A 19,309-nucleotide genomic window follows, 5' to 3' on the forward strand; every position below is an offset into this window, starting at 1 on the left:
TTTGTTTAGGTTGGGAAATGATTACAACAAATTAAATCGTATTGTACACGTTTCGATTGAATTATTTAGTATGTCAAAAATTTCAAAAATCCATTACCATATCGAGTTCACTTCCAAAAGTATCTAGTCTACTGTAAACCGAGTTTAATCTTCTGCAAACAGTATTTAGTCTTCTGTCAGCAGTACCTAGTCCTTTTCAATTAGTATCTAATCCTCTATTAGCAGTAACTCTTCTTGCATTAACAGTATCTAGTCTTGTCAATAGTGTAGTTTCCTGCACGCAGTATCAAATTTCCTTTCAGCAATGCCGAGTCGTCTGGAAGGAGTAAGCAGTACTCTGCACTGGTATCTAGTCTTCTATCGGCAGTTCCTAGTTTTCTGCAAGTACTATCTAGTCTCCAGTCGATTATCTGCGTTTGATACGTAGTATACACTTAGTTTAAATCCAAAAGATGGAGAAAGCTGCTAGCAAACAGTAGCAAAAATTACTCTCCATCCAAAATGTAAAAAACTGTTAAATTTACAAATTATTTAGTAGATATGTCTAAATCCCAAAAGTCAAATTTGAACTCTATAATAAAACAGAAAGTCTCTTTATATGAGAAAATAAAAAAAATATCTAATTTTGTAATCTAATTATCAAAGTAACATGTAATATTCACAAAGTCAACAAGAATTGCGAGCACGTAAACAAAGGTAAAGGAGAGGGAAAGCAACTTGCATCGTGTAGTTTACTTTCACGCGATTGTTCCAACGTAATAAAAGCTTTTGTCAATTTAATGTCCGGATGAATGGTTCATATACACAAGCTCGTATTTACTTGACAAATATGTGTTCACAATGCATTAACGCATTTATGCAAGGGTTACATTTAATTATGAATTAGAAAATGTTTTATATGAAATTAGAATAAATTTAGCATTTTCTAAGATTTGGTAATCAGAAATATAAATAAAGATTAAGACACATTTTGAATCACCTCACATAAACAATAAACGTGAACTTAAAAAGTGTTAATACTCTACTATGATGTCATCAATAAGTATTGCAATAGGGGAACCACACCTCCATACGTACGGTCTAATTATCATTGGTGAGTTCGAGCGTGGCATACTAATTCGAAATTCTACCGTATGGAAAACAAGCGGCCGCAAGCGTCAGTTCTCTCGACCACCTCTATCCATAAGGAGTTATGGAGTTCGCGCGCATCCCCAATCAATAAGCCGACGCACCTCGTCCCAGGACCTCCTCAACTGTCTCCCCACATGTGCTACAGTAGTAGTGATGAACCAGTCCTGTAGTGCCCTTCGTCCTAAGCTTGCCTGGCTTCGCTGGTGACATGCGGGGACATGTCACAGTGTCCGGCAGCCGAGGAGAACAGTCTGGAGTCGGTCGGAGAATGGCTGGAAGTGCACGCGGACGATTTGGAGATTTGGCTACGTGACCACTCAACGCCGGAATTAAGACAACGAATTCAAAAGGCGATTCTTCCTCCCACGACTCTCGCGAAGAGAACTTCTATAACCTCGGATTTATTTCAACTATGGTTGGCCACATCTCCGGCGAAGAATGACCAACAAAATTCTGGCTCGCGCCAAACGAAAGATTTGGAGAGTATGGACGAGTCGGAATTGTTTATGGAACTGATAAGGGATGTAGCCAACGAATTAGACATTGACGTGTTGTGTCACAAGATTCTCAAGAACGTTAGCTTACTTACTCACGCGGACAGGGGATCGCTGTTCTTGGCGAGAGGACCACCGAATGACAGGTACTTAGTGGCAAAGTTGTTCGATGTCCGGCACGATTCGTTGCTGGAGGAAGCTGTCAAACAAGCCAGAGCTGAAGATATCAAAATACCTTTTGGGGTTGGTATAGCTGGGACCGTTGCACAGTACAAAACTTTGATTAATATCAAGGATGCTTATAATGTAAGTGTGAAAGATATGGATTTAACTTTTAAATTTATAGACTCGATGATGTAAGGAAAATTTTGATAAGTTGGAGTTTTAAAAACTTTGTTTTAAGGGGATTAGAATATTGCGAAAGTTTCTCCATTATAAAACTTTACGTAAAAATAGCATATATCTATTTAACTAGATTTGAAACTTTTAACAACATGAATGATAATTTTTCTTTTTTTTTATCATAAAACTACTTTTAAAACTATATGTGTAATGGATATTAGCGTAATACCCTCATGAAAACCATCTTCATCATCAAAAGCCTCCAAATATAAACCTCCAACGTTATATTAATAACCACCACACTTCTCTGACGTCAAATGAGACCGTCGTTGGTACCGTATTGTTCTGTTGCATGACGGCCGGTCGTTATGCAAAACGGGACGATAATTAAATAGCATTTTATTGGCGTATTTAGCGCCTTTTGTGGATAATTTTATTGAATCACGCTATGTCTTTCGAATAAAGAGTATTTAATAATGTTGTATTTACGGTTTCATCGGGAATTAATTTCCAGATGAGTTACTTTGGATTAACACCTTAATTACTTTATACAAACAAGAAATTCATTTTTAAAAATGTTTTATTGATAAATCATTATTAATAAATTTATTTAATTTTTATTGAAATTATTTCAGCTGTAAACATTTAATGTTATCAAGGCTTCCTTTTTAGCTGTACAGTTTTCAAATGTATGGCAGAATTTGTAACAGTTCGTCATCCAAAGTTTGTTTTAACACTCCAACTGCTGCTGCTATTTAATCAATGGGAACAAACCCTGTTTGATTATTTTAACGAGTTGTTATTTGCAATGTAATACTAAAAATGTAATAAAAGGACACCAAATATTTACGGCTTTTTGAAGCAATATCGAGGCCATCATGTGTAAATTTGATATTACTTTTGAAAGTATTGATGTCGCCATTCCGTAAAGCAATATCAACGCAATAAACTTTACAAGAGGCAGTGCTTTAACGCTTGAGAGATCTTATGAAAAGGTTTATCAGGTTTTACGTTTGTGAATTGGAACTAAGAGTTAATTGGACTGCTTTTGACGATAGGGTTTACATAACTATTAATCACGTTTACATTCTCGATGTGTGTTGATATTCCTGTAAATTAAAAGCATATTGATAAACTTTGTGGATTGCTAACCGATGATATGTTTCCTTTGATGGTCTCACAATTAGCAGTAATGTAGCAATATCTGTGCTGAGTACAGTGCAAAATAAACATTAATAGTTGCAGTAAGATTTTTCGATTTAATTTTTACCTGACAACAATTTCTAAATTTTATACCATCGTTTTTATTTCATTAGGTGTTGCCTCTTACACCTTCAGGTATTCACAATATCAACTGTGCAACAAAAAACTTTGTATGATATAGTACGTAAAAGTACCGGAAACCACAAGTTTCTGATGAAACGGTGGAGTAAATTAGACAACGATAGAAGACGAAGAATTACGAGTCAATTAAGTGGTTACAAGATTTGAACATGGATTACAGAAAATTATCAGGTTACGTTGCAAGTTCATAGGGATATTACAAAGTTAAATGTGTTGTATGCAGCATCTAAAACTAAGGTGTATAGATGCCTTAGTAGCCAATCACAATTTTTTCGTAGTTTTGAAGTTCCTGGTGAACATCTCTTTTAACTACATTTAATGATTAGAACCATTCTGATTCACACTTATTACTTAATTCCATATTCTCAAACTGTTGACACTTTTACAGAAAATTCCTTTTCATTTTATTAACTTATTTTGTCTTTGGAAAATATCCTAATGTTTATTGAGATGTTTTAAGTCAGTTAGAACCATTTTGACTCACACCAATTAATCACACTTTACTATTGTTGGATATTCTTGAATCACTTTGAAACATATTTAGTAACTTAATCATTCACACCAACTCCTTTTTTCATTTTCTTCGTTTTCATCTAAGTTTCGAAAGGCTTTTTTATTATTTTGTTTCAAGTCGATTAAAATCATTTTGACATATTTTTGCTACCTGATTTATTTATCATATAGAAGTAATAAATAATTAAGATAATAATTAATATAGATATCCATATAAGTTCAGACTTAAACAAACCATCTATGATGAACGTTATGTACGCTCATTGATTGAGCGAACTATTAATTGAGTTATTTCAAGTTTCTATTTATGCAATCAGTCATCATAACGTCTATTATGATTACGATAATCAAATATGGTCAATCAACACTTCGATAAATTGATGCGCGGACAGTTATTAAAGTAAGATTTAGCTTTTATGGATAAAGCAATGTGAAGATTATAATTTCTTAGTTGAATAGGTGATTTTATAAATAACGTTAGATTTTATGTACGAAATAACTTAGGAAATTACGTAGGGAATTGGGTTTATACGTTATAATATGAATTTTCCGCTCTAACCGTCGATTTAACTACCTCATTTGCAAGTCGATCGACCTCTCATACCACCTTATGTCCTTATATTCATGTTATAAGGGCATAACGCGAATAATAACGTGCGATGAAGCCGTCCAAATGAATTTATATCTTCACTAATTGGAAAATTCTCTATCGATAACGATTTTTTAATTAATTATAACTCAATTTGTTTCACTTTATTTATTTTGTTTAGGATCCAAGATTCAACAGCGAGATCGACAACAAGACTGGTTATAAGACCAATTTAATATTATGTATGCCCATTTGCAACTATGAGGGTGAAGTGATTGGTGTTGCCCAAATTATCAATAAAGTTGATGATACGTTAGAGTTTACCCAGCATGATGTGGAGGTGTTTCAAAGGTATCTTACGTTTTGCGGAATTGGTATTCAAAATGCCCAACTGTTTGAAGTTAGCGTTTTAGAATATAGAAGAAATCAAGTAAGTTTTACTTCATTAATATTTTTATGTTACTTAGTTATTCTGTTATAGATTCTTTTAAATTTAGCGCGAAGTATCTTTGAAGAACAAAACAATTTGGAATGTCTCGTTACCAAAATTATGCGTGAAGCTCAGATTCTCTTAAAATGCGAACGATGTGCAGTGTATCTTTTGGATTTAGATTGCTGTGAAGCTGTAAGTTTTTTATCATATAATAAAAATATTATAAGTATCAAAATATAATCGAGGTAAACCTGTAATTCAATTGTGGAGGTCACAGTAAATTGCTTTTCGAAATGGAGTTGTTCCAATAATTAATTTGTACGCTCAGAATGTATGGCACGGACGGAGTAAATGTCTATTTGGGAGAACAATAGGATCCGCTGTGATCAATCCCCGTTTTCGGTGCGCAAATAATTGCTTTGTGGCACATTTGGATAGGTGTACGATTTAACGTTGGTTGCTTCCTGTCTTTACAACTACTGACTCCATAATCTAATTAATCTCTTCTTCGAAACTATTCATCCTGCATAAATATTTTTTTATGATTTCAGAGTCATTTAGAGCGAATATTAGAGCGTCCTGGTAAAATAATTGAACGTCATGGTCCTTTAAGTCGCCTTCAAAGTGATACGGTAACCGCGGAAGATATGATTGAGAGCGGAATCAAAAAACCCAGCACTTTTACGACAGTTTTTGAACTTAGAGCACCGGGCACTCAAACATTAGTATCACGTCCTTCTCAATTCGATTTAAAAACTTCTACACTCGCCCAAATAGCTGGGTACGCAGCAGCAACCGGGCAAATCCTCAACATCGGTGATGTTCGAGCGTGGTTAAATGAACAACACAGTGAAGGAGACGCTGAAAGTGCCAGAACCATTCTTTGCATGCCGATTATTAACGGCCAAAAAACTTTAATTGGTGTCGCGCAGTTAATAAATAAAACGAATGGGACTTCGTTTACCGATTGTGATGTTTCGTTGTTTGAGGCGTTCGCAATTTTTTGTGGACTCGGTATCCATAACACACAAATGTACGAAAATGCGTGTAAATTAATGGCAAAACAAAAAGTGGCTTTGGAGTGTCTTTCTTATCATGCGACAGCCAACCGCGAGGATTCATTAAAATTATCTAAAGATGATATACCGTCCGCAGAAACTTTCAATTTGTACAGTTTTTCTTTTATCGATTTCGACCTTACCGACGACGACACGTGTCGGGCCACGTTACGGATGTTCCTCGAGCTGAACCTGGTGCAGGAATATCACATACCTTACGAGGTGAGTGCCGCTCCCTCGTTTTTACGATCGCGAAGGAAATGAGGGGGATGCTGATCGTAAAATTTCACTTTGGAAAATGAGTTCCGTTATTGAAGAACGTAAACGAAGAGGTGAAATAGTCATTTTTAGTAAAAATAAATATTTCAATTTTAAAATTGATTTAAAATTGTTGGGGGAGTAATTTCTTTCGGCATTATCGTCCGAGTTTATCAAAAACCATTAATTTCAATTCGACTTAATTACAAATTAATTCTTAAACAAATGACTTTTCCATAAATAGCCATTGAATCGATCTCCAATTAATTGTTTTTCTTTTTTCCTTTAGGTACTCTGTAGATGGATACTAAGTGTAAAAAAGAATTATAGACCGGTAAAGTACCATAATTGGAGACACGCTTTAAATGTGGCTCAAACGATGTTTGCAATGTTTAAAACTGGGAAAATGGACCGATTTATGAACGATTTAGAAATTTTCGGACTTTTGGTGGCTTGTTTGTGCCATGATTTAGATCATAGAGGGACGAATAACGCTTTTCAAATGAAAACCGATTCCCCTTTGGCTATTTTATATTCAACCAGCACGATGGAACATCATCATTTCGATCAGTGCGTTATGATATTAAACACAGACAGCAATAACATTTTCCAAGTAGGTGGGTCTGTATTTTTTGGGTGATTTGGTGCTTTTATTTTCGCTGATGGGTGAGCAAACAAGATAAAAAAATCGCGAAAATAAAACCAGCAATTAGTTAATGGATTAAAGTAAAAGTATATCTTTGTTGTTAACATTATTATTTTTTTATATAGGATATTAAACTTATCTTGTTATTTTGTAATTTTTAGGCTTTATCGCCGGATGATTATCGAAAAATCATGAAAATCGTCGAAAGTGCTATTTTATCAACGGATTTAGCGATGTACTTTAAAAAAAGAAATAAATTTTTAGAATTAATTGAAAACGGCGAATTCGATTGGCAAAGTGATGAGAAGAAAGAATGTAAGAAATTAAATTCCTTTAAAAAAATGTTCTCTTTACAATTTTTTTAGTGTTATCGGGCATGATGATGACTGCATGCGATGTTAGTGCCATCGCAAAACCTTGGGACGTTCAACACCGCGTAGCTAAAATGGTTGCTGATGAATTTTTTGATCAGGGGGATTTAGAAAAGCTTCAATTAAAAGAACAACCCGTTGTAAGAAAATCTGAATACCAATTTCGACTCAAATCAAATTTAATTAAATTTTAGGCGATGATGGATCGAGAACGTAAAGATGAGTTACCACAAATGCAAGTTGGGTTTATAGACGTTATCTGTTTGCCACTTTACCGAGTTTTATCAGAAACTTTTCCTTGGGTACGTCCCCTTTATGCGGGCACAATGGAAAATCGCCAACACTGGCAGGATTTAGCAGAAAAAGTCGAAATGGGTTTAACGTGGATCGATCACGACACAATAGATAAACCAGTAGAAGCTTTCACAGGTAAATTCCCTACTTTTAATGTTACATTTTTTAATTATTTTTCTTTAGATCCCGAGGAAACAAAAGATATAGAATTAACTGTACAGACATTAAAGACTTCGACGTCAAATCAAAACTTGCCGCCATTGAGTCATAAGCTAAAGCGAAGGCAGAAGTTTTGCTGCTTTTTGTGACGCTACACAACCCTTCTGTGAAGTACCTCGTCGGTTTTAACGAAGAGAAACTAAAAAAGGAAACTGGACAATCTTAAACCAGTACGCAAAAGTTTTTGACTATTAAAAAAATAAATAAATTTAGATAAGATAGAAAAGAAAATTCAAACAGTAATAATAAGGGTACATTTTTTTGATATAAAAAGAGCGGACCTTGGCAACTGACGTAATAATAATAATTAATAATAAGAGAAATAATAATTATAATTAAAAAAAGGAACCTAGTGATGCTTAAACGTAAATAAAAAAGACAAAGTTTTGAGATAATTATTTGAATAGATTTTAAATTTATTAATGAATAAAATAACAACAAAAAGGAACGGAGGATTGTAAATATAAATAAAAAAGTAAAGTTAAATAATAAAAAAATAAATAAAGAAAATTTTGTTGTTAAAATAGTTTATAAGTTATTTATTTATTATAAGTTGTAATAAATACACCATACAAAAAAAAATATTCTTCATATTTAATTATTTATTTATACCTTTTTTATGGTAAACAGATATAATTTAATTCATCAATTAAAACTTTGGCACAAAAAATATTGGGGGAGTTATTATATTATTTTGATTTTAGCATGGAAATTAATTTGAAAAAATATACTTTACTTCCTTATAATTAATGTAGCAAGGAAAAGAAGAAACAATCGAAAAAGACATTGTGAGAATGTCTAAGAATAAAAAAATATATAATTCGTAGAAATGTAATCAGTTGAACTAAAATAAAACAATTATTAAGTTCATGCTGTCAAATTTGCTCTTAACAACAACCGAAGATAACATACTAAAACATTAACACTTACAAACATATCTGTTAAAAAACTGTAAGTAATGGAACGCAGAATGGAGAGGTCCATGTTGGGGTTGACCATGAGAGATGGGATCTATAATGAAGAATGGGAATAGAGGACATCATTGTGCTCATCTCAAAGTTAAAATGGAGATGAGCCGAACATGAGAGATGGTATGAGACTATAAGCTGAAAAAACATTGAAAATTACCCATTGTTGCTGGAAAATAAATTCATTTGCTCCACAATATTTGTAAATGAATTTTTTTTCTACATCAAAGGAGCAAAGCTTCCAATACCGTCCCAAAAATTTCAGAATCCGCAACATTTGAACGCATTTTTTAAGTGGAACTTGGCACCTTTAAGCTGTGTAATTTACGTTCACAATTTTTTTTAGTGTTATTTACAGTTTATATTTGCTATATTTATTTCATGATTATTTAAGTAGTAACGAGGGAGGTATTTAAATTCTTTTTTAGTTTTTTCAACCCTTCATTTGCTGTTACCAATAATATATTGCAAATTATTATTAAATCGCAATGTTCTTGAAACAATCTTAACTTAATTACCAACTCTTTTTATAAACCTTACAAAACTTTAATATAAAAATTAATTGTACAATCATTTATACAGCTAAAAATTTATCAAAATACTGACAATACTACAGATATTCTTGATAGATAGTTACATTAATAGCGACAAAAATATTTCCTAAGGATAATGCAGACACAATCTGTGTTTATCAGAGATCTTTTTTTGAATTTATTTGCGGAACAACCATCTCATTTGTTTTTAGTCAATTCAAGCCATCAATAAAGAAATTAAAGTAATGGTTATCAAGTAGAAGTAATCTTGGTATGTTTCACAAATTATATAAAATTATCAAGTGAATCATAAAAGATATATATCTTTCTAATTTAACTCTGGGAATGTAAAAAGAAGTCAATTAATAGCAATAATCGCCTTTTTGTACGATGTTAATTTCCTTATTTGTTTAAATCTCCACCTTGAAATTGATATTAGCAATATATTTTCTAGATAATCAAAACATGTGGTTGCATTGTGCTCCAATTATTCATATTGAAGCTTTTCACACAATCTGATTAATAGATACATTATGACCATGCTTTGTAACTCCACTATAGTTTATTAAACCAAGGGAAGTTGTAGAAAGTTTCACAACTCCATATTTTATGACGATGAAAAATTTCTATCTGTAAATCAAAAATTGTGATTATAATAATAATGATTATTTAGATTATTGAGTATTAATTATTTTTAGTGCTTGTTTTCTAGTAGCATTTTTAATTCATTTATAAGGGTGCCAAATATTACACATCTACAAAGTCTTATAAATAAGAAGATTCATCAAGAACTTGACATTTTCCTGGATTCTTGAGACAATAATAAATTGTGGTTTGGGTGAAGAGAATACTATTACAGTAACATACTTAAGGGGTGCCATTTAACATTTGTTGTCTACATACTTCATTTACTACCACTATGAAATTTGATATTGCAATTTTTTTTATTATTTCAAATCTTTTACTTTGTTAAGGTATTAGATAATTAATACAGGACTTTTTAATATACATAATTTCTTTTATATGATTGAAAATGGTTTAGTTTTTGTCACATATTTATTAATCTTTGTCAAACTTTAACAGGATATAACATTTACCATGCTAAACTCAAGATCATTAATGACTCCCCTGTTATGATACAATGTATTTATAATAGTGAATAGGAACTATCCAAGAATATTTTATATTCTATTTTTTATTTTTAGATAATTCCCATCACTTTTTATAAACATTATTAATCTACAATTTACAACTACCTCTACAAAAAACAGAACAGAAAAAATATTTTTTTTCTTACCATCTACATACAATTAAAAATGAAAACAATTATTCTTTTCGTATCACATTTAGAAAAAAATGTTGGGGGCAAAACAACATAGATATATCTTTTATGATCTCAATGGTAAACTCCTGAACATTTCAAGAGCCTAAATGCATTTTGGCTACCAGTCATTTGTAATAGTCGGGTTCGAAATGGGCAGGGCCTACGAATTTTTCAACAGCAGGGCAATTGGAAAAGCTACGGATGAGTATCAGTCCAGATGGGTTTTCTTTTCTGGAAAAATATAAACAAAAAAACGAGGAACTCTAAAGGATTTCGTTTTCAAGTTATTATAGTGTTAATTGTTACAAAAAGAATATAAAAAATATAAAGGTAATAAACAGTGTAATAATTTCCTTATCTGTAAGATAAATGTTTTAACACCAATCAAAAATAGACTATGATCTTTTCGGTAATTCAGTTTTATTGATAAAAATAATCATTGTAAAATCACACATTACTTTACATCTCTTTACCAATATATTGTATATAATTTAGGAATAAATATACTCAAGTATATTATAGTCTTGTATATTTGTAACAAAAAATATTTCTTTTTTTATATTTTTCGTTTTCTTTAAAAAGATGAAATCTTTAGTTGTTAATAAAATGAAAAAATAAAATAAAATAAAACAAAAGTGTTTGTATAAATAGATGAATAGGAAAGACACATTTCTTTTCTTAATAAAATCCTATACAAGTATAAAATAAGATTATAATATAAAAAGTCTGTATCTAGTATAAAATAAAAGTAGTATTTACATAAAGAACTCCTGCGTGGAGTAGGACAACGCAAGTCATGCGTTTGGAGGCCTGTCCAGACAGCTGATTTCGATCACACGTAAACCCCTCAAACTAGGATCAGTCACATTTAACCCTCTCGGTTGATAAACCCTTTCGTTTTGTTCTGCTACATATTTAGATACTTTCCTAAGACACTAAAACCAAACAAAAAATCAACTCCAATTTCCAAACTTTCTAAAAACTTACTTTCTCATAATGAGTCTCCTTACAAACATAAATTAAATAAGCGGTAAGACATGCTAAACATCCTTCGCAATAAGCAGCACAAGATGCCTTTTCTGCTTCAGCAAAATACTCATTTAACTTGGTTATGGTCTGTTCGAACGCTTGTCTTTCTATCTAAAATTGTAACGGTTAACAGTGGAGTTTAATTAAATGTATATTAAACATACCCGACCCTCTAATTCTTGTGGAAACCTTGTATTAAATTTGACGACTGTTCCGTCCGTGTAATCCCGTTGTATAAACACTTTCAAACACTGCGTCGGTGCCATTTGTTCCGTTTCAGCCGTTCGACCTCCGTTATTGTGGTGATTACTCATCGTTTTATGGGAAATTTAACGATTTCACTTTGCAATGTTTCGGTCAAATGCAAACGGACGAGATCAAGTTGCGCGATATCAACAGTACGCCATGTTGTTGTGACAGTCACTGTCAAATTTGACATTACCCTGTGAAGTTGGTTACTTACTTCAGGCGGATAACCCTAAAAAATAAAAATTTATTACCCTATTTAATTAAAAAAAAATCTAAATTTATTTCATTTCTAATTAATCAATAAAATTTTATACGTAAGCAATTTTTATGTGGTTTTGTGGAGTGCAGAGAACCATATAAACATGTAAACTAGCGCCTTTCGATTTCCTTTAATTGCAAACTAATTGTAAGATCTGGGTTATACTAATTACAAACTTATTTGAAAAGAAACCGTATGTATTGATTTATAAACAGTCTAAAAAGACATTTGACACACATTAAAACGAGAATTCGATGTTTTAGTTTTAGTTTTCTTCAAAGTTTCATAAATCATGAATCGTTAGAAAATCAGCGCGAAAGTTATTGTTGCGTTTAAAGCTTGGAAACGCTAATTATTAGATATTAGAGTTGCCAAGCTTACAAAAAAAAAAAACAAAAAATTAAAATAAAAACAGGATAATAACATATTCTTGTGGAATAAAATATTAATAACAACTTAAATATAGTTTTAAAGAAAATAATGAAACACTATGAGTCACAATAAATACAAATAAAGGTTTTGATATGATAATGACGGTATCTTAAACACATAATCATCAGTTTTGGTAATAAAACTAAATGAAATTGTGAAGTATGTTCTAAATAAAGTATGAACAAATCGTATTAAAAAAATTAATTTAGAAAATCCACTTTCTAACCATTTTTCTTTTAGATTAATTACGCACAGTTGCAATTGATGGTTTACACCGCCTTTACTAGCAAAGGAAAGCCAAAAAGTTAACTATTTTACTTAAATAAAGAAGTAGAAAGAAGGTTTCCTTACTTTCTTAACGATAGTGTTAAATATAACTTAAAACAAGACAAAATCGTTTTTATTAAGATTTAATTTGTAATAAATCAAAAAAAAAAAAAGTTGGACATTCATGGTTATGATAACGATAAAGTAAATGATATGGAAATTAATTCAGTACGTGATCCAATTATATGCTTAATTTATTACGTTAATAATATTTAAATATGAAATCTAACTTCAAAAAACAAATAAAGCAGATTTTTTCTAAATTCAATTTCATTTACCTTAATTGATAAAATTTGAAATGGAATTGTGTTTAAAAATAATAATTTCAAAGATGAAATAAAAGAGGATTGAAAAAAGTTGTATTTATATGACGAAGATTGATCGAAAATCAATAAACGTGTTCGGGTTGGTCGTTCGATCGTTTTATAGAAAGTTTAATCCGTGCGAATATCAATGTTTTCGATAAAACCTGGAGACTGGAAGGCTCCTCGTTTATAAATCAAAAACAGAAACTACAGAAAGCGTTCTGTTTGGAACAATAAATCCAGAAATAAAAAAAGTAGGAGGACTTTCCTTTAATAGAGAGTGATTCTGTTATACGTTTATTTAATTAGAAAGGAAGAAAGAGATTAATAAACGTAATAATAAACGATACTTGAGTTTAAGCTGGCATCTAAACGACTTAATTCAGCTTAGTTATTGAATTACATTCCGTAATCTGAATTCGAATTTATTAAATATGGCAACACATATACATACATTTATGTAGTGAAAATTAACATAACATTTTAGGTCTTTTGCTGATAACAATGCGTCTAAAGTTATCTGCCTTCTTCTTTTCTTTTTTTGAAATGTTCTGAAGTGCTACAAACTCTTTCCGCCATTTCTGTGTCTGGGCATTTATTAACAGCTATCTCGTTAAGGATATCCAAATTAATACCAAAATATTGGAAGAAGTATCTTAAGATTCTACATTTTTCTTCGATCCGTGAAAAGTTTCATTCATTTTCTCTAAAGCTTTTAAATTCTCTGCATAAAGTTGATCATGGGTTCTACATTTATGCCAAGACATGTGTCTTCACGGTATAATTGATATTTCAAAAGAAAACTTCACGGTATAATTAATATTTGTAAACAGAACTAACCTTACATAACATTCCTTCACGGTTTAATTGACATTACAAAAGAAAACTTCACGCTATAATTAACATTACTAATTACTAAAGAAAACTTCACAGTATAATTAATATTAGTAAACAAAACTAACCTTACCTAACATTCCTTCACGGTTTAATTGATATTACAAAAGAAAACTTCACGCTATAATTGCCATTACTAATTATTAAAGAAAACTTCACGGTTTAATTAATATTTGTAAACAGAACTAACCTTACATAACATTCCTTCACGGTTTAATTGACATTACAAAAGAAAACTTCACGCTATAATTGCCATTACTAATTACTACAGAAAACTTCACAGTATAATTAATATTAGTAAACAGAACTAACCTTACATAACATTCCTTCACGGTTTAATTGACATTACAAAAGAAAACTTCACGCTATAATTGCCATTACTAATTATTAAAGAAAACTTCACGGTATAATTAATATTTATAAACAGAACTAACCTTACATAACATTCCTTCACGGTTTAATTGGCATACAAAAGAAAACTAACCATACTCAACATTCCTTTTGGGATGATTGACATTTGTAAACAATACTAACTTATATGATCAGGAGCGTTACCAGTGCCAATAGAGATTTAAGAAGTTTATTTTTTATCAGATAATCTTTTACCATAGGAATAAAAATCGAGTACGTTCCAGCGATAGAACAGAAAAAAAGAGACTGGGCATAGATTGAAAACTCAATAGCCAAGATTGAGGCTAGTAAAAGAAGATATTGCGACTAAACTAACGCTTGAAAGAAAAAAAGTGATCCGAGGGAAAACGAAAAACGAATTCTGGAAAGAAGGATAAAAAGGAAACTGAGCAGACACAAAGGATATTGGAAAGAGGATTGTAATGGAAATAGAAGAAAGAGTTTAGGCAGAATGAAATGAATGAAGTTACAGATGTAGGTCAGAAATGGAAAACAACTTATCTTGTCATTCCGCAATCTTTGCTTGCTCGTAGATTCCTAATTGCCTCTATATAAAAAAAGAGTTATTTTGGGTTGAAGAGTTTTTGGACAACCTGTTACTCTTAGTCTATCTAACTGTTATCCTTTATGAATAAATTTTTAGTGTTTCAAAAAGTTGCGACTTGATTAAGGATGAATTAAAAACACTTAAAATAGAAAATACATATTTGTAAAGTCAAGTCAAACACATAAAAAAACTTTTATGATTACAACGCAATTCAAATCGTTTTATTTATTTCTAGATTTTATTGTAATAGGTTTCGAAATATTTAATAAAACGACTGGTTTGGTTGATTATCGTTAATGAAATGTTGTAATTTCGCTTTATAAATTGGTTTGGATAAAATTTTACGAAACGGTTTTAATTAAACCATTATTCAGTTTCCTTTTTGTTTAATTATTGTAGTGGTAGGTATTTTGTTTTTTTGAAAATCCAATTTTAAAATTGTATTAAACCAAATTATTAAAACACTAAAAAAGGATTAAATAAAAATTTTTTTTTGTCATCTATCGGATGAATATTGTGACCCAGTTATTTCAATCTAATTAAGTTACAACACGACAGCTATGATCGGCTTTTTTGGCACAGGTTTCGTGCAGGTTTTCTATTACATGGACGCTTCAATGGATAAGAATGTCTTCTAAAGCTTCGTCTTAGCATAAAAGACGTCACGTATAGATTGATATTGAAACCTATTATTGAACTAATTGGCTATACCTTGATCTTCTTTATGTCATAATTAATAACCGTTGGAATACCTTGAATATTAAAATGAATCATAATTAATATCTTGATCAATTAATTAATCAAGATGAGATTGATTTCGCGATTTCCGTTTGAAGTGATATGATTTAAGTAGTCATAATGAATCTAATTAGAAATCGAACTAATCAAAAATGATACAATTGGAGTTTATTAAATTATTTAATTCATAAACAAATAATATTAATATGTCAAGATGTACTTACATTAAGAAGAAAAGAAAAATAACAGCACTTCGATAATGTAAGCACTCATCTCTTCCGAGTGAGCAAGTATGGACTAATGAAGTTTTTCAGAAAAAATCTCGACCTAATACCTAATAACACAGATATATTTACAAATATTGTTTGGACAAAGATGAAATATTTAATTGGAAATCCACGTAATATAACATATTATTAACTTTTGTGTAATGTAATCAGTTTCGTAGTAATAAATCATTGGGTGTGTTTACTTGTTTAATACCCTAAATCCTATTGTACAACAGTAGGATTTAGGGGTAGAAACGTATCGAGTATTTATTTATTCCTATTTGTTGTATAACATATTTAGTTGAGGTGGATTAAGAGAACAAGGATAGTAATTAATTCATTAAATAAATTGGTTTATTTTTTTTATATCTACTAACACCATGAATAAGATAAGATGTTAGAAGATGAAGGGGGACCAAAGATATCACCGAGTAAACCAAGCCCACTCTTACTGCTACTGACCTATTTTTCCCCAATATATATTCTCAAGGTCTACACCAAGGCTGGTCATTTATTTCAATAAACCGTATCCTACATAAAGATGACCGGGAAAACGACGAAAATTGTGCTTACGATGGTGGTGGTTTTAAGTGTAACAGTAAAATTTGCAAGATCAGAAGATCAATATTTAGAAGAGTCGCAAGGGCAATGTTCCACTAAAAAAGATGTTATTTCCTGCGCAAAATACAGAGTGTTAAAATATATTACGAATTATACGGAGAATAGTTTTTTCGAGGGCAGTTTTGGTCCGTTGAGAATGACGAGGTACGATGAAGTTGACGGCGAGGAAGAATCGCTGTTCTCAGGGGAAACACCGAGATTCTTGTCGGGTTATTCGGAGGTTGGGAAGTTTTTTAATTTTGTCAGGAGACAAGTTGATCACTTTTTAAACAGACAGAGTCTGCTTGTTTCGCTTCCCGAAGGAGCAAGATTTATTTCTTTGGATTCGGACAGAAAAGGTTTTTTTTTAATTTTTTATATATTGAATATATTGTTTTTACGTTTAATGATTAAAAACTTTGATGTATGTTGGACATAGCGGTGAAAGGCACTCGTTAATTCGAAAACTGAATTAATCAGGTATTGCAAAAACTATTCGTTCGATGTAAACATATTTAATTAAATTCCAAACTCGTTCATAAAGTTTTTTAGGCTTGTTATCATTGTTAGTTATAAATAACTAAATTCCTTTTTTAAATAGTAGCCTGATTTAAAGTCTGACAAATCCATCAAAATGACTCTTCAAAATTAAATAAAAATAGAATGTCATAAACATAAATTTTTCATCACCCATTTCAAATCAAAATCATAGTGTTTTCGTTTAATTGAAGCAACAATTTATTCATAGGAGTTCTGAAGTGATACTGCTAAACAAAACCCATCAAAATTGCTTTATGTACAAGGATATAATTTATAATGGAGCTTTTAACTGAAACGACTTCTTCTAACGCGTTCTTACAACCCCATGATTGTATATCGTTGAAAAGAGTCGATGGAAATCTAAGATTGAACATTTTACATAGTTGTTTTTCAAATAGTGAAGCTTGTATCATCTTGGGGAACTCCTCTTTAGATCTTTGCAGATATAGTTACACTAAAGTCATAACATTGTATAAAAGGTTTTAAAAAATTGAAATAAAATTTAAATAAAATATAAACTCATTGTAGCTACCCTAGTTATTTTTTATATGTTTTTTTATCAGCTTCGAAGATTAAGGTCGGTAGATACAAAGTATACAAACAAGTATATTTACACCGCTTTCGTTAGCATTGGATTAATACCATAGAAAGATTTATATCATAATAATATACTATCACACCCATGTTATACGGTTAATTAATTTTTTTAACATTATTTGTGCAGGTGTAGATTCGAGAGGAAAAAAGAAAAAAGCCGATCTATTAATTTCGCTTCTCACGCTATTCAAAGTATTTAAAATTAAAGTTTTGGTGGCTTTGGCACTCGCTGGAATCTTGGTAATTAAGAAAGTTCTTTTGGTTGGCGCGTTTATTTTGCCATCGGTTATTCATAACTTAAAAATGAGTTGTATGAAAGCTGCAGCTGGAGGAGGTTATCATCATGTAACTACTATAGAGGCTGATCATGAAGATTTTGGAAACGGATTCGGAGCTTATGGTAATTACTTATGGTAAAAATTTTAATATACAATATTATTTTAAGCTTTTGGTAAATTTCAGTTTAATTTCTAACTTTATTATTTTAAATTGTAAGATGCGAGAAAGTTAAGTGTAGGTCATTCCAATTTATTTTCATTTAGTGTTCATGAAAATAACGGATATTTTATGTAGATCGTGTAGAAAATGTATTTTCTTACCTTCGTGTCACCATCTTGCCCGAGATGCGAGGCTGGACGGCGGGCGTCCGCTAAAATGGATTTCCAATTATCCAATTATCTACTATATTAGGTACCTGAGTTAAATGAGTGAGGGTCAATTATCCGATAACCAGCAATTAGTCAACGTTTGAGGATACGGTTCTGAGACGTAGTGGACGTTAGGAAGTAGAACGACCTTCTAGACACAAAAAATATTCGCCTAGAAATAATTTATACATCCGATTTCACTTTTCCTTCAGAACATAATATTAATTGGATATGATCTTCTTATATTTTAGGTGGAAATAATTATGGAGGACAATTCGGAGGTCAATTTGGAACTCAATACGGTGGTCAAACGGATAAATTTGGAGCTAACATTCAAAGGCGACAATAACAGACTTTTACTAATCGTATGAAATAAGTGGCAAGAATTAACAATACCAAAAACTACTAGAATTATTTTTTTTAATTTTCATGTAAAGTGTGATTGTGTGTTTTTAAAACTTATTTATACTTATTTATTTAAGATAATTATAACAGGAATGGGATTACACTGTCTCCTTGCATAATTCCTGCTGGTGTATATATCCTTAATATAAGCTGCTAAACGTTTTTTTTTGCTTTATTTTTTAAAATTTTTGATTCGTTCCATTTATATTTTCTAAGACCTTTTCAAAAAAAATAATACATTTGTTTTTTTTTTCCGTTCTACCATAGTTTTTTTTTCCCAGTAGATTTTAGGAAAATACCTTCGTCGAAAAAGAATTTGTTTTAAATCTAAGCAGAAAAGAACTCATCTTTTCTTTTGTGGTTTATAATGATCGCTTCGTCGCATTCGCGTTCCTTGAGATTAAAGCATTTCGTCTCGTTCTCACTTATACGACAGTTGTTCTAGTCGTCTCTCTTACTCTCATCCACCGCCTTCACACCTTTAAAAAGTATCACAAATCTTTAGTTGGATTTGCGATCTAATGACCAAATTTAATCTAAAGT

At 31.1% G+C, this 19,309-nt stretch overlaps 3 protein-coding genes across 3 annotated transcripts; 2 read left to right on the top strand and 1 right to left on the bottom strand.

Annotated features, from left to right (window-relative positions):
* Nucleotides 1–1,175: 1,175 nt before the first annotated feature.
* LOC111427453 (phosphodiesterase 6) lies at nt 1,176–8,259 on the top strand. The gene is made up of 9 exons (XM_023062606.2): nt 1,176–1,931; nt 4,595–4,843; nt 4,895–5,038; nt 5,398–6,126; nt 6,452–6,775; nt 6,970–7,123; nt 7,174–7,319; nt 7,374–7,608; nt 7,657–8,259. The coding sequence occupies exons 1-9, from the start codon at nt 1,350–1,352 to the stop codon at nt 7,779–7,781; spliced, it is 2,688 nt and encodes an 895-aa protein (XP_022918374.1). The 5' UTR covers nt 1,176–1,349; the 3' UTR covers nt 7,782–8,259.
* Nucleotides 8,260–11,276: 3,017 nt separating this feature from the next.
* On the bottom strand, nt 11,277–11,974 carry LOC111427433 (golgin subfamily A member 7). The gene is made up of 3 exons (XM_023062575.2): nt 11,711–11,974; nt 11,505–11,657; nt 11,277–11,452 (listed from the first exon to the last, which is right to left on the bottom strand). The coding sequence occupies exons 1-3, from the start codon at nt 11,858–11,860 to the stop codon at nt 11,312–11,314; spliced, it is 444 nt and encodes a 147-aa protein (XP_022918343.1). The 5' UTR covers nt 11,861–11,974; the 3' UTR covers nt 11,277–11,311.
* Nucleotides 11,975–16,172: 4,198 nt separating this feature from the next.
* Nucleotides 16,173–18,991, top strand: LOC111427106 (uncharacterized). Its single transcript, XM_023062091.2, has 3 exons — nt 16,173–16,936; nt 17,842–18,114; nt 18,613–18,991. Exons 1-3 carry the CDS (start codon nt 16,519–16,521, stop codon nt 18,708–18,710), a joined length of 789 nt encoding a protein of 262 aa, XP_022917859.2. The 5' UTR covers nt 16,173–16,518; the 3' UTR covers nt 18,711–18,991.
* The last annotated feature ends 318 nt before the right edge of the window (nt 18,992–19,309 follow it).

Source organism: Onthophagus taurus, chromosome 2 (genome assembly GCF_036711975.1).
Source record: "Onthophagus taurus isolate NC chromosome 2, IU_Otau_3.0, whole genome shotgun sequence".
NCBI classification, from domain to species: Eukaryota; Metazoa; Arthropoda; class Insecta; order Coleoptera; family Scarabaeidae; genus Onthophagus; species Onthophagus taurus.

Bases quoted from the DNA above. Each gene is read 5' to 3' on its own strand.
- LOC111427453 (XM_023062606.2), top strand. From the start codon at position 1,350: ATGTCACAGTGTCCGGCAGCCGAGGAGAACAGTCTGGAGTCGGTCGGA. The intron at 6,776-6,969 runs GTAGGTGGGTCT...TGTAATTTTTAG, and splicing joins ACAGCAATAACATTTTCCAA to GCTTTATCGCCGGATGATTA. The intron at 7,124-7,173 runs GTAAGAAATTAA...CAATTTTTTTAG, and splicing joins AAGTGATGAGAAGAAAGAAT to TGTTATCGGGCATGATGATG.
- LOC111427433 (XM_023062575.2), bottom strand. From the start codon at position 11,860: ATGAGTAATCACCACAATAACGGAGGTCGAACGGCTGAAACGGAACAA. The intron at 11,658-11,710 runs GTATGTTTAATA...TTACAATTTTAG, and splicing joins CACAAGAATTAGAGGGTCGG to ATAGAAAGACAAGCGTTCGA. The intron at 11,453-11,504 runs GTAAGTTTTTAG...GTTTGGTTTTAG, and splicing joins AGGAGACTCATTATGAGAAA to TGTCTTAGGAAAGTATCTAA.
- LOC111427106 (XM_023062091.2), top strand. From the start codon at position 16,519: ATGACCGGGAAAACGACGAAAATTGTGCTTACGATGGTGGTGGTTTTA. The intron at 16,937-17,841 runs GTTTTTTTTTAA...TTATTTGTGCAG, and splicing joins TTTGGATTCGGACAGAAAAG to GTGTAGATTCGAGAGGAAAA. The intron at 18,115-18,612 runs GTAATTACTTAT...CTTATATTTTAG, and splicing joins AAACGGATTCGGAGCTTATG to GTGGAAATAATTATGGAGGA.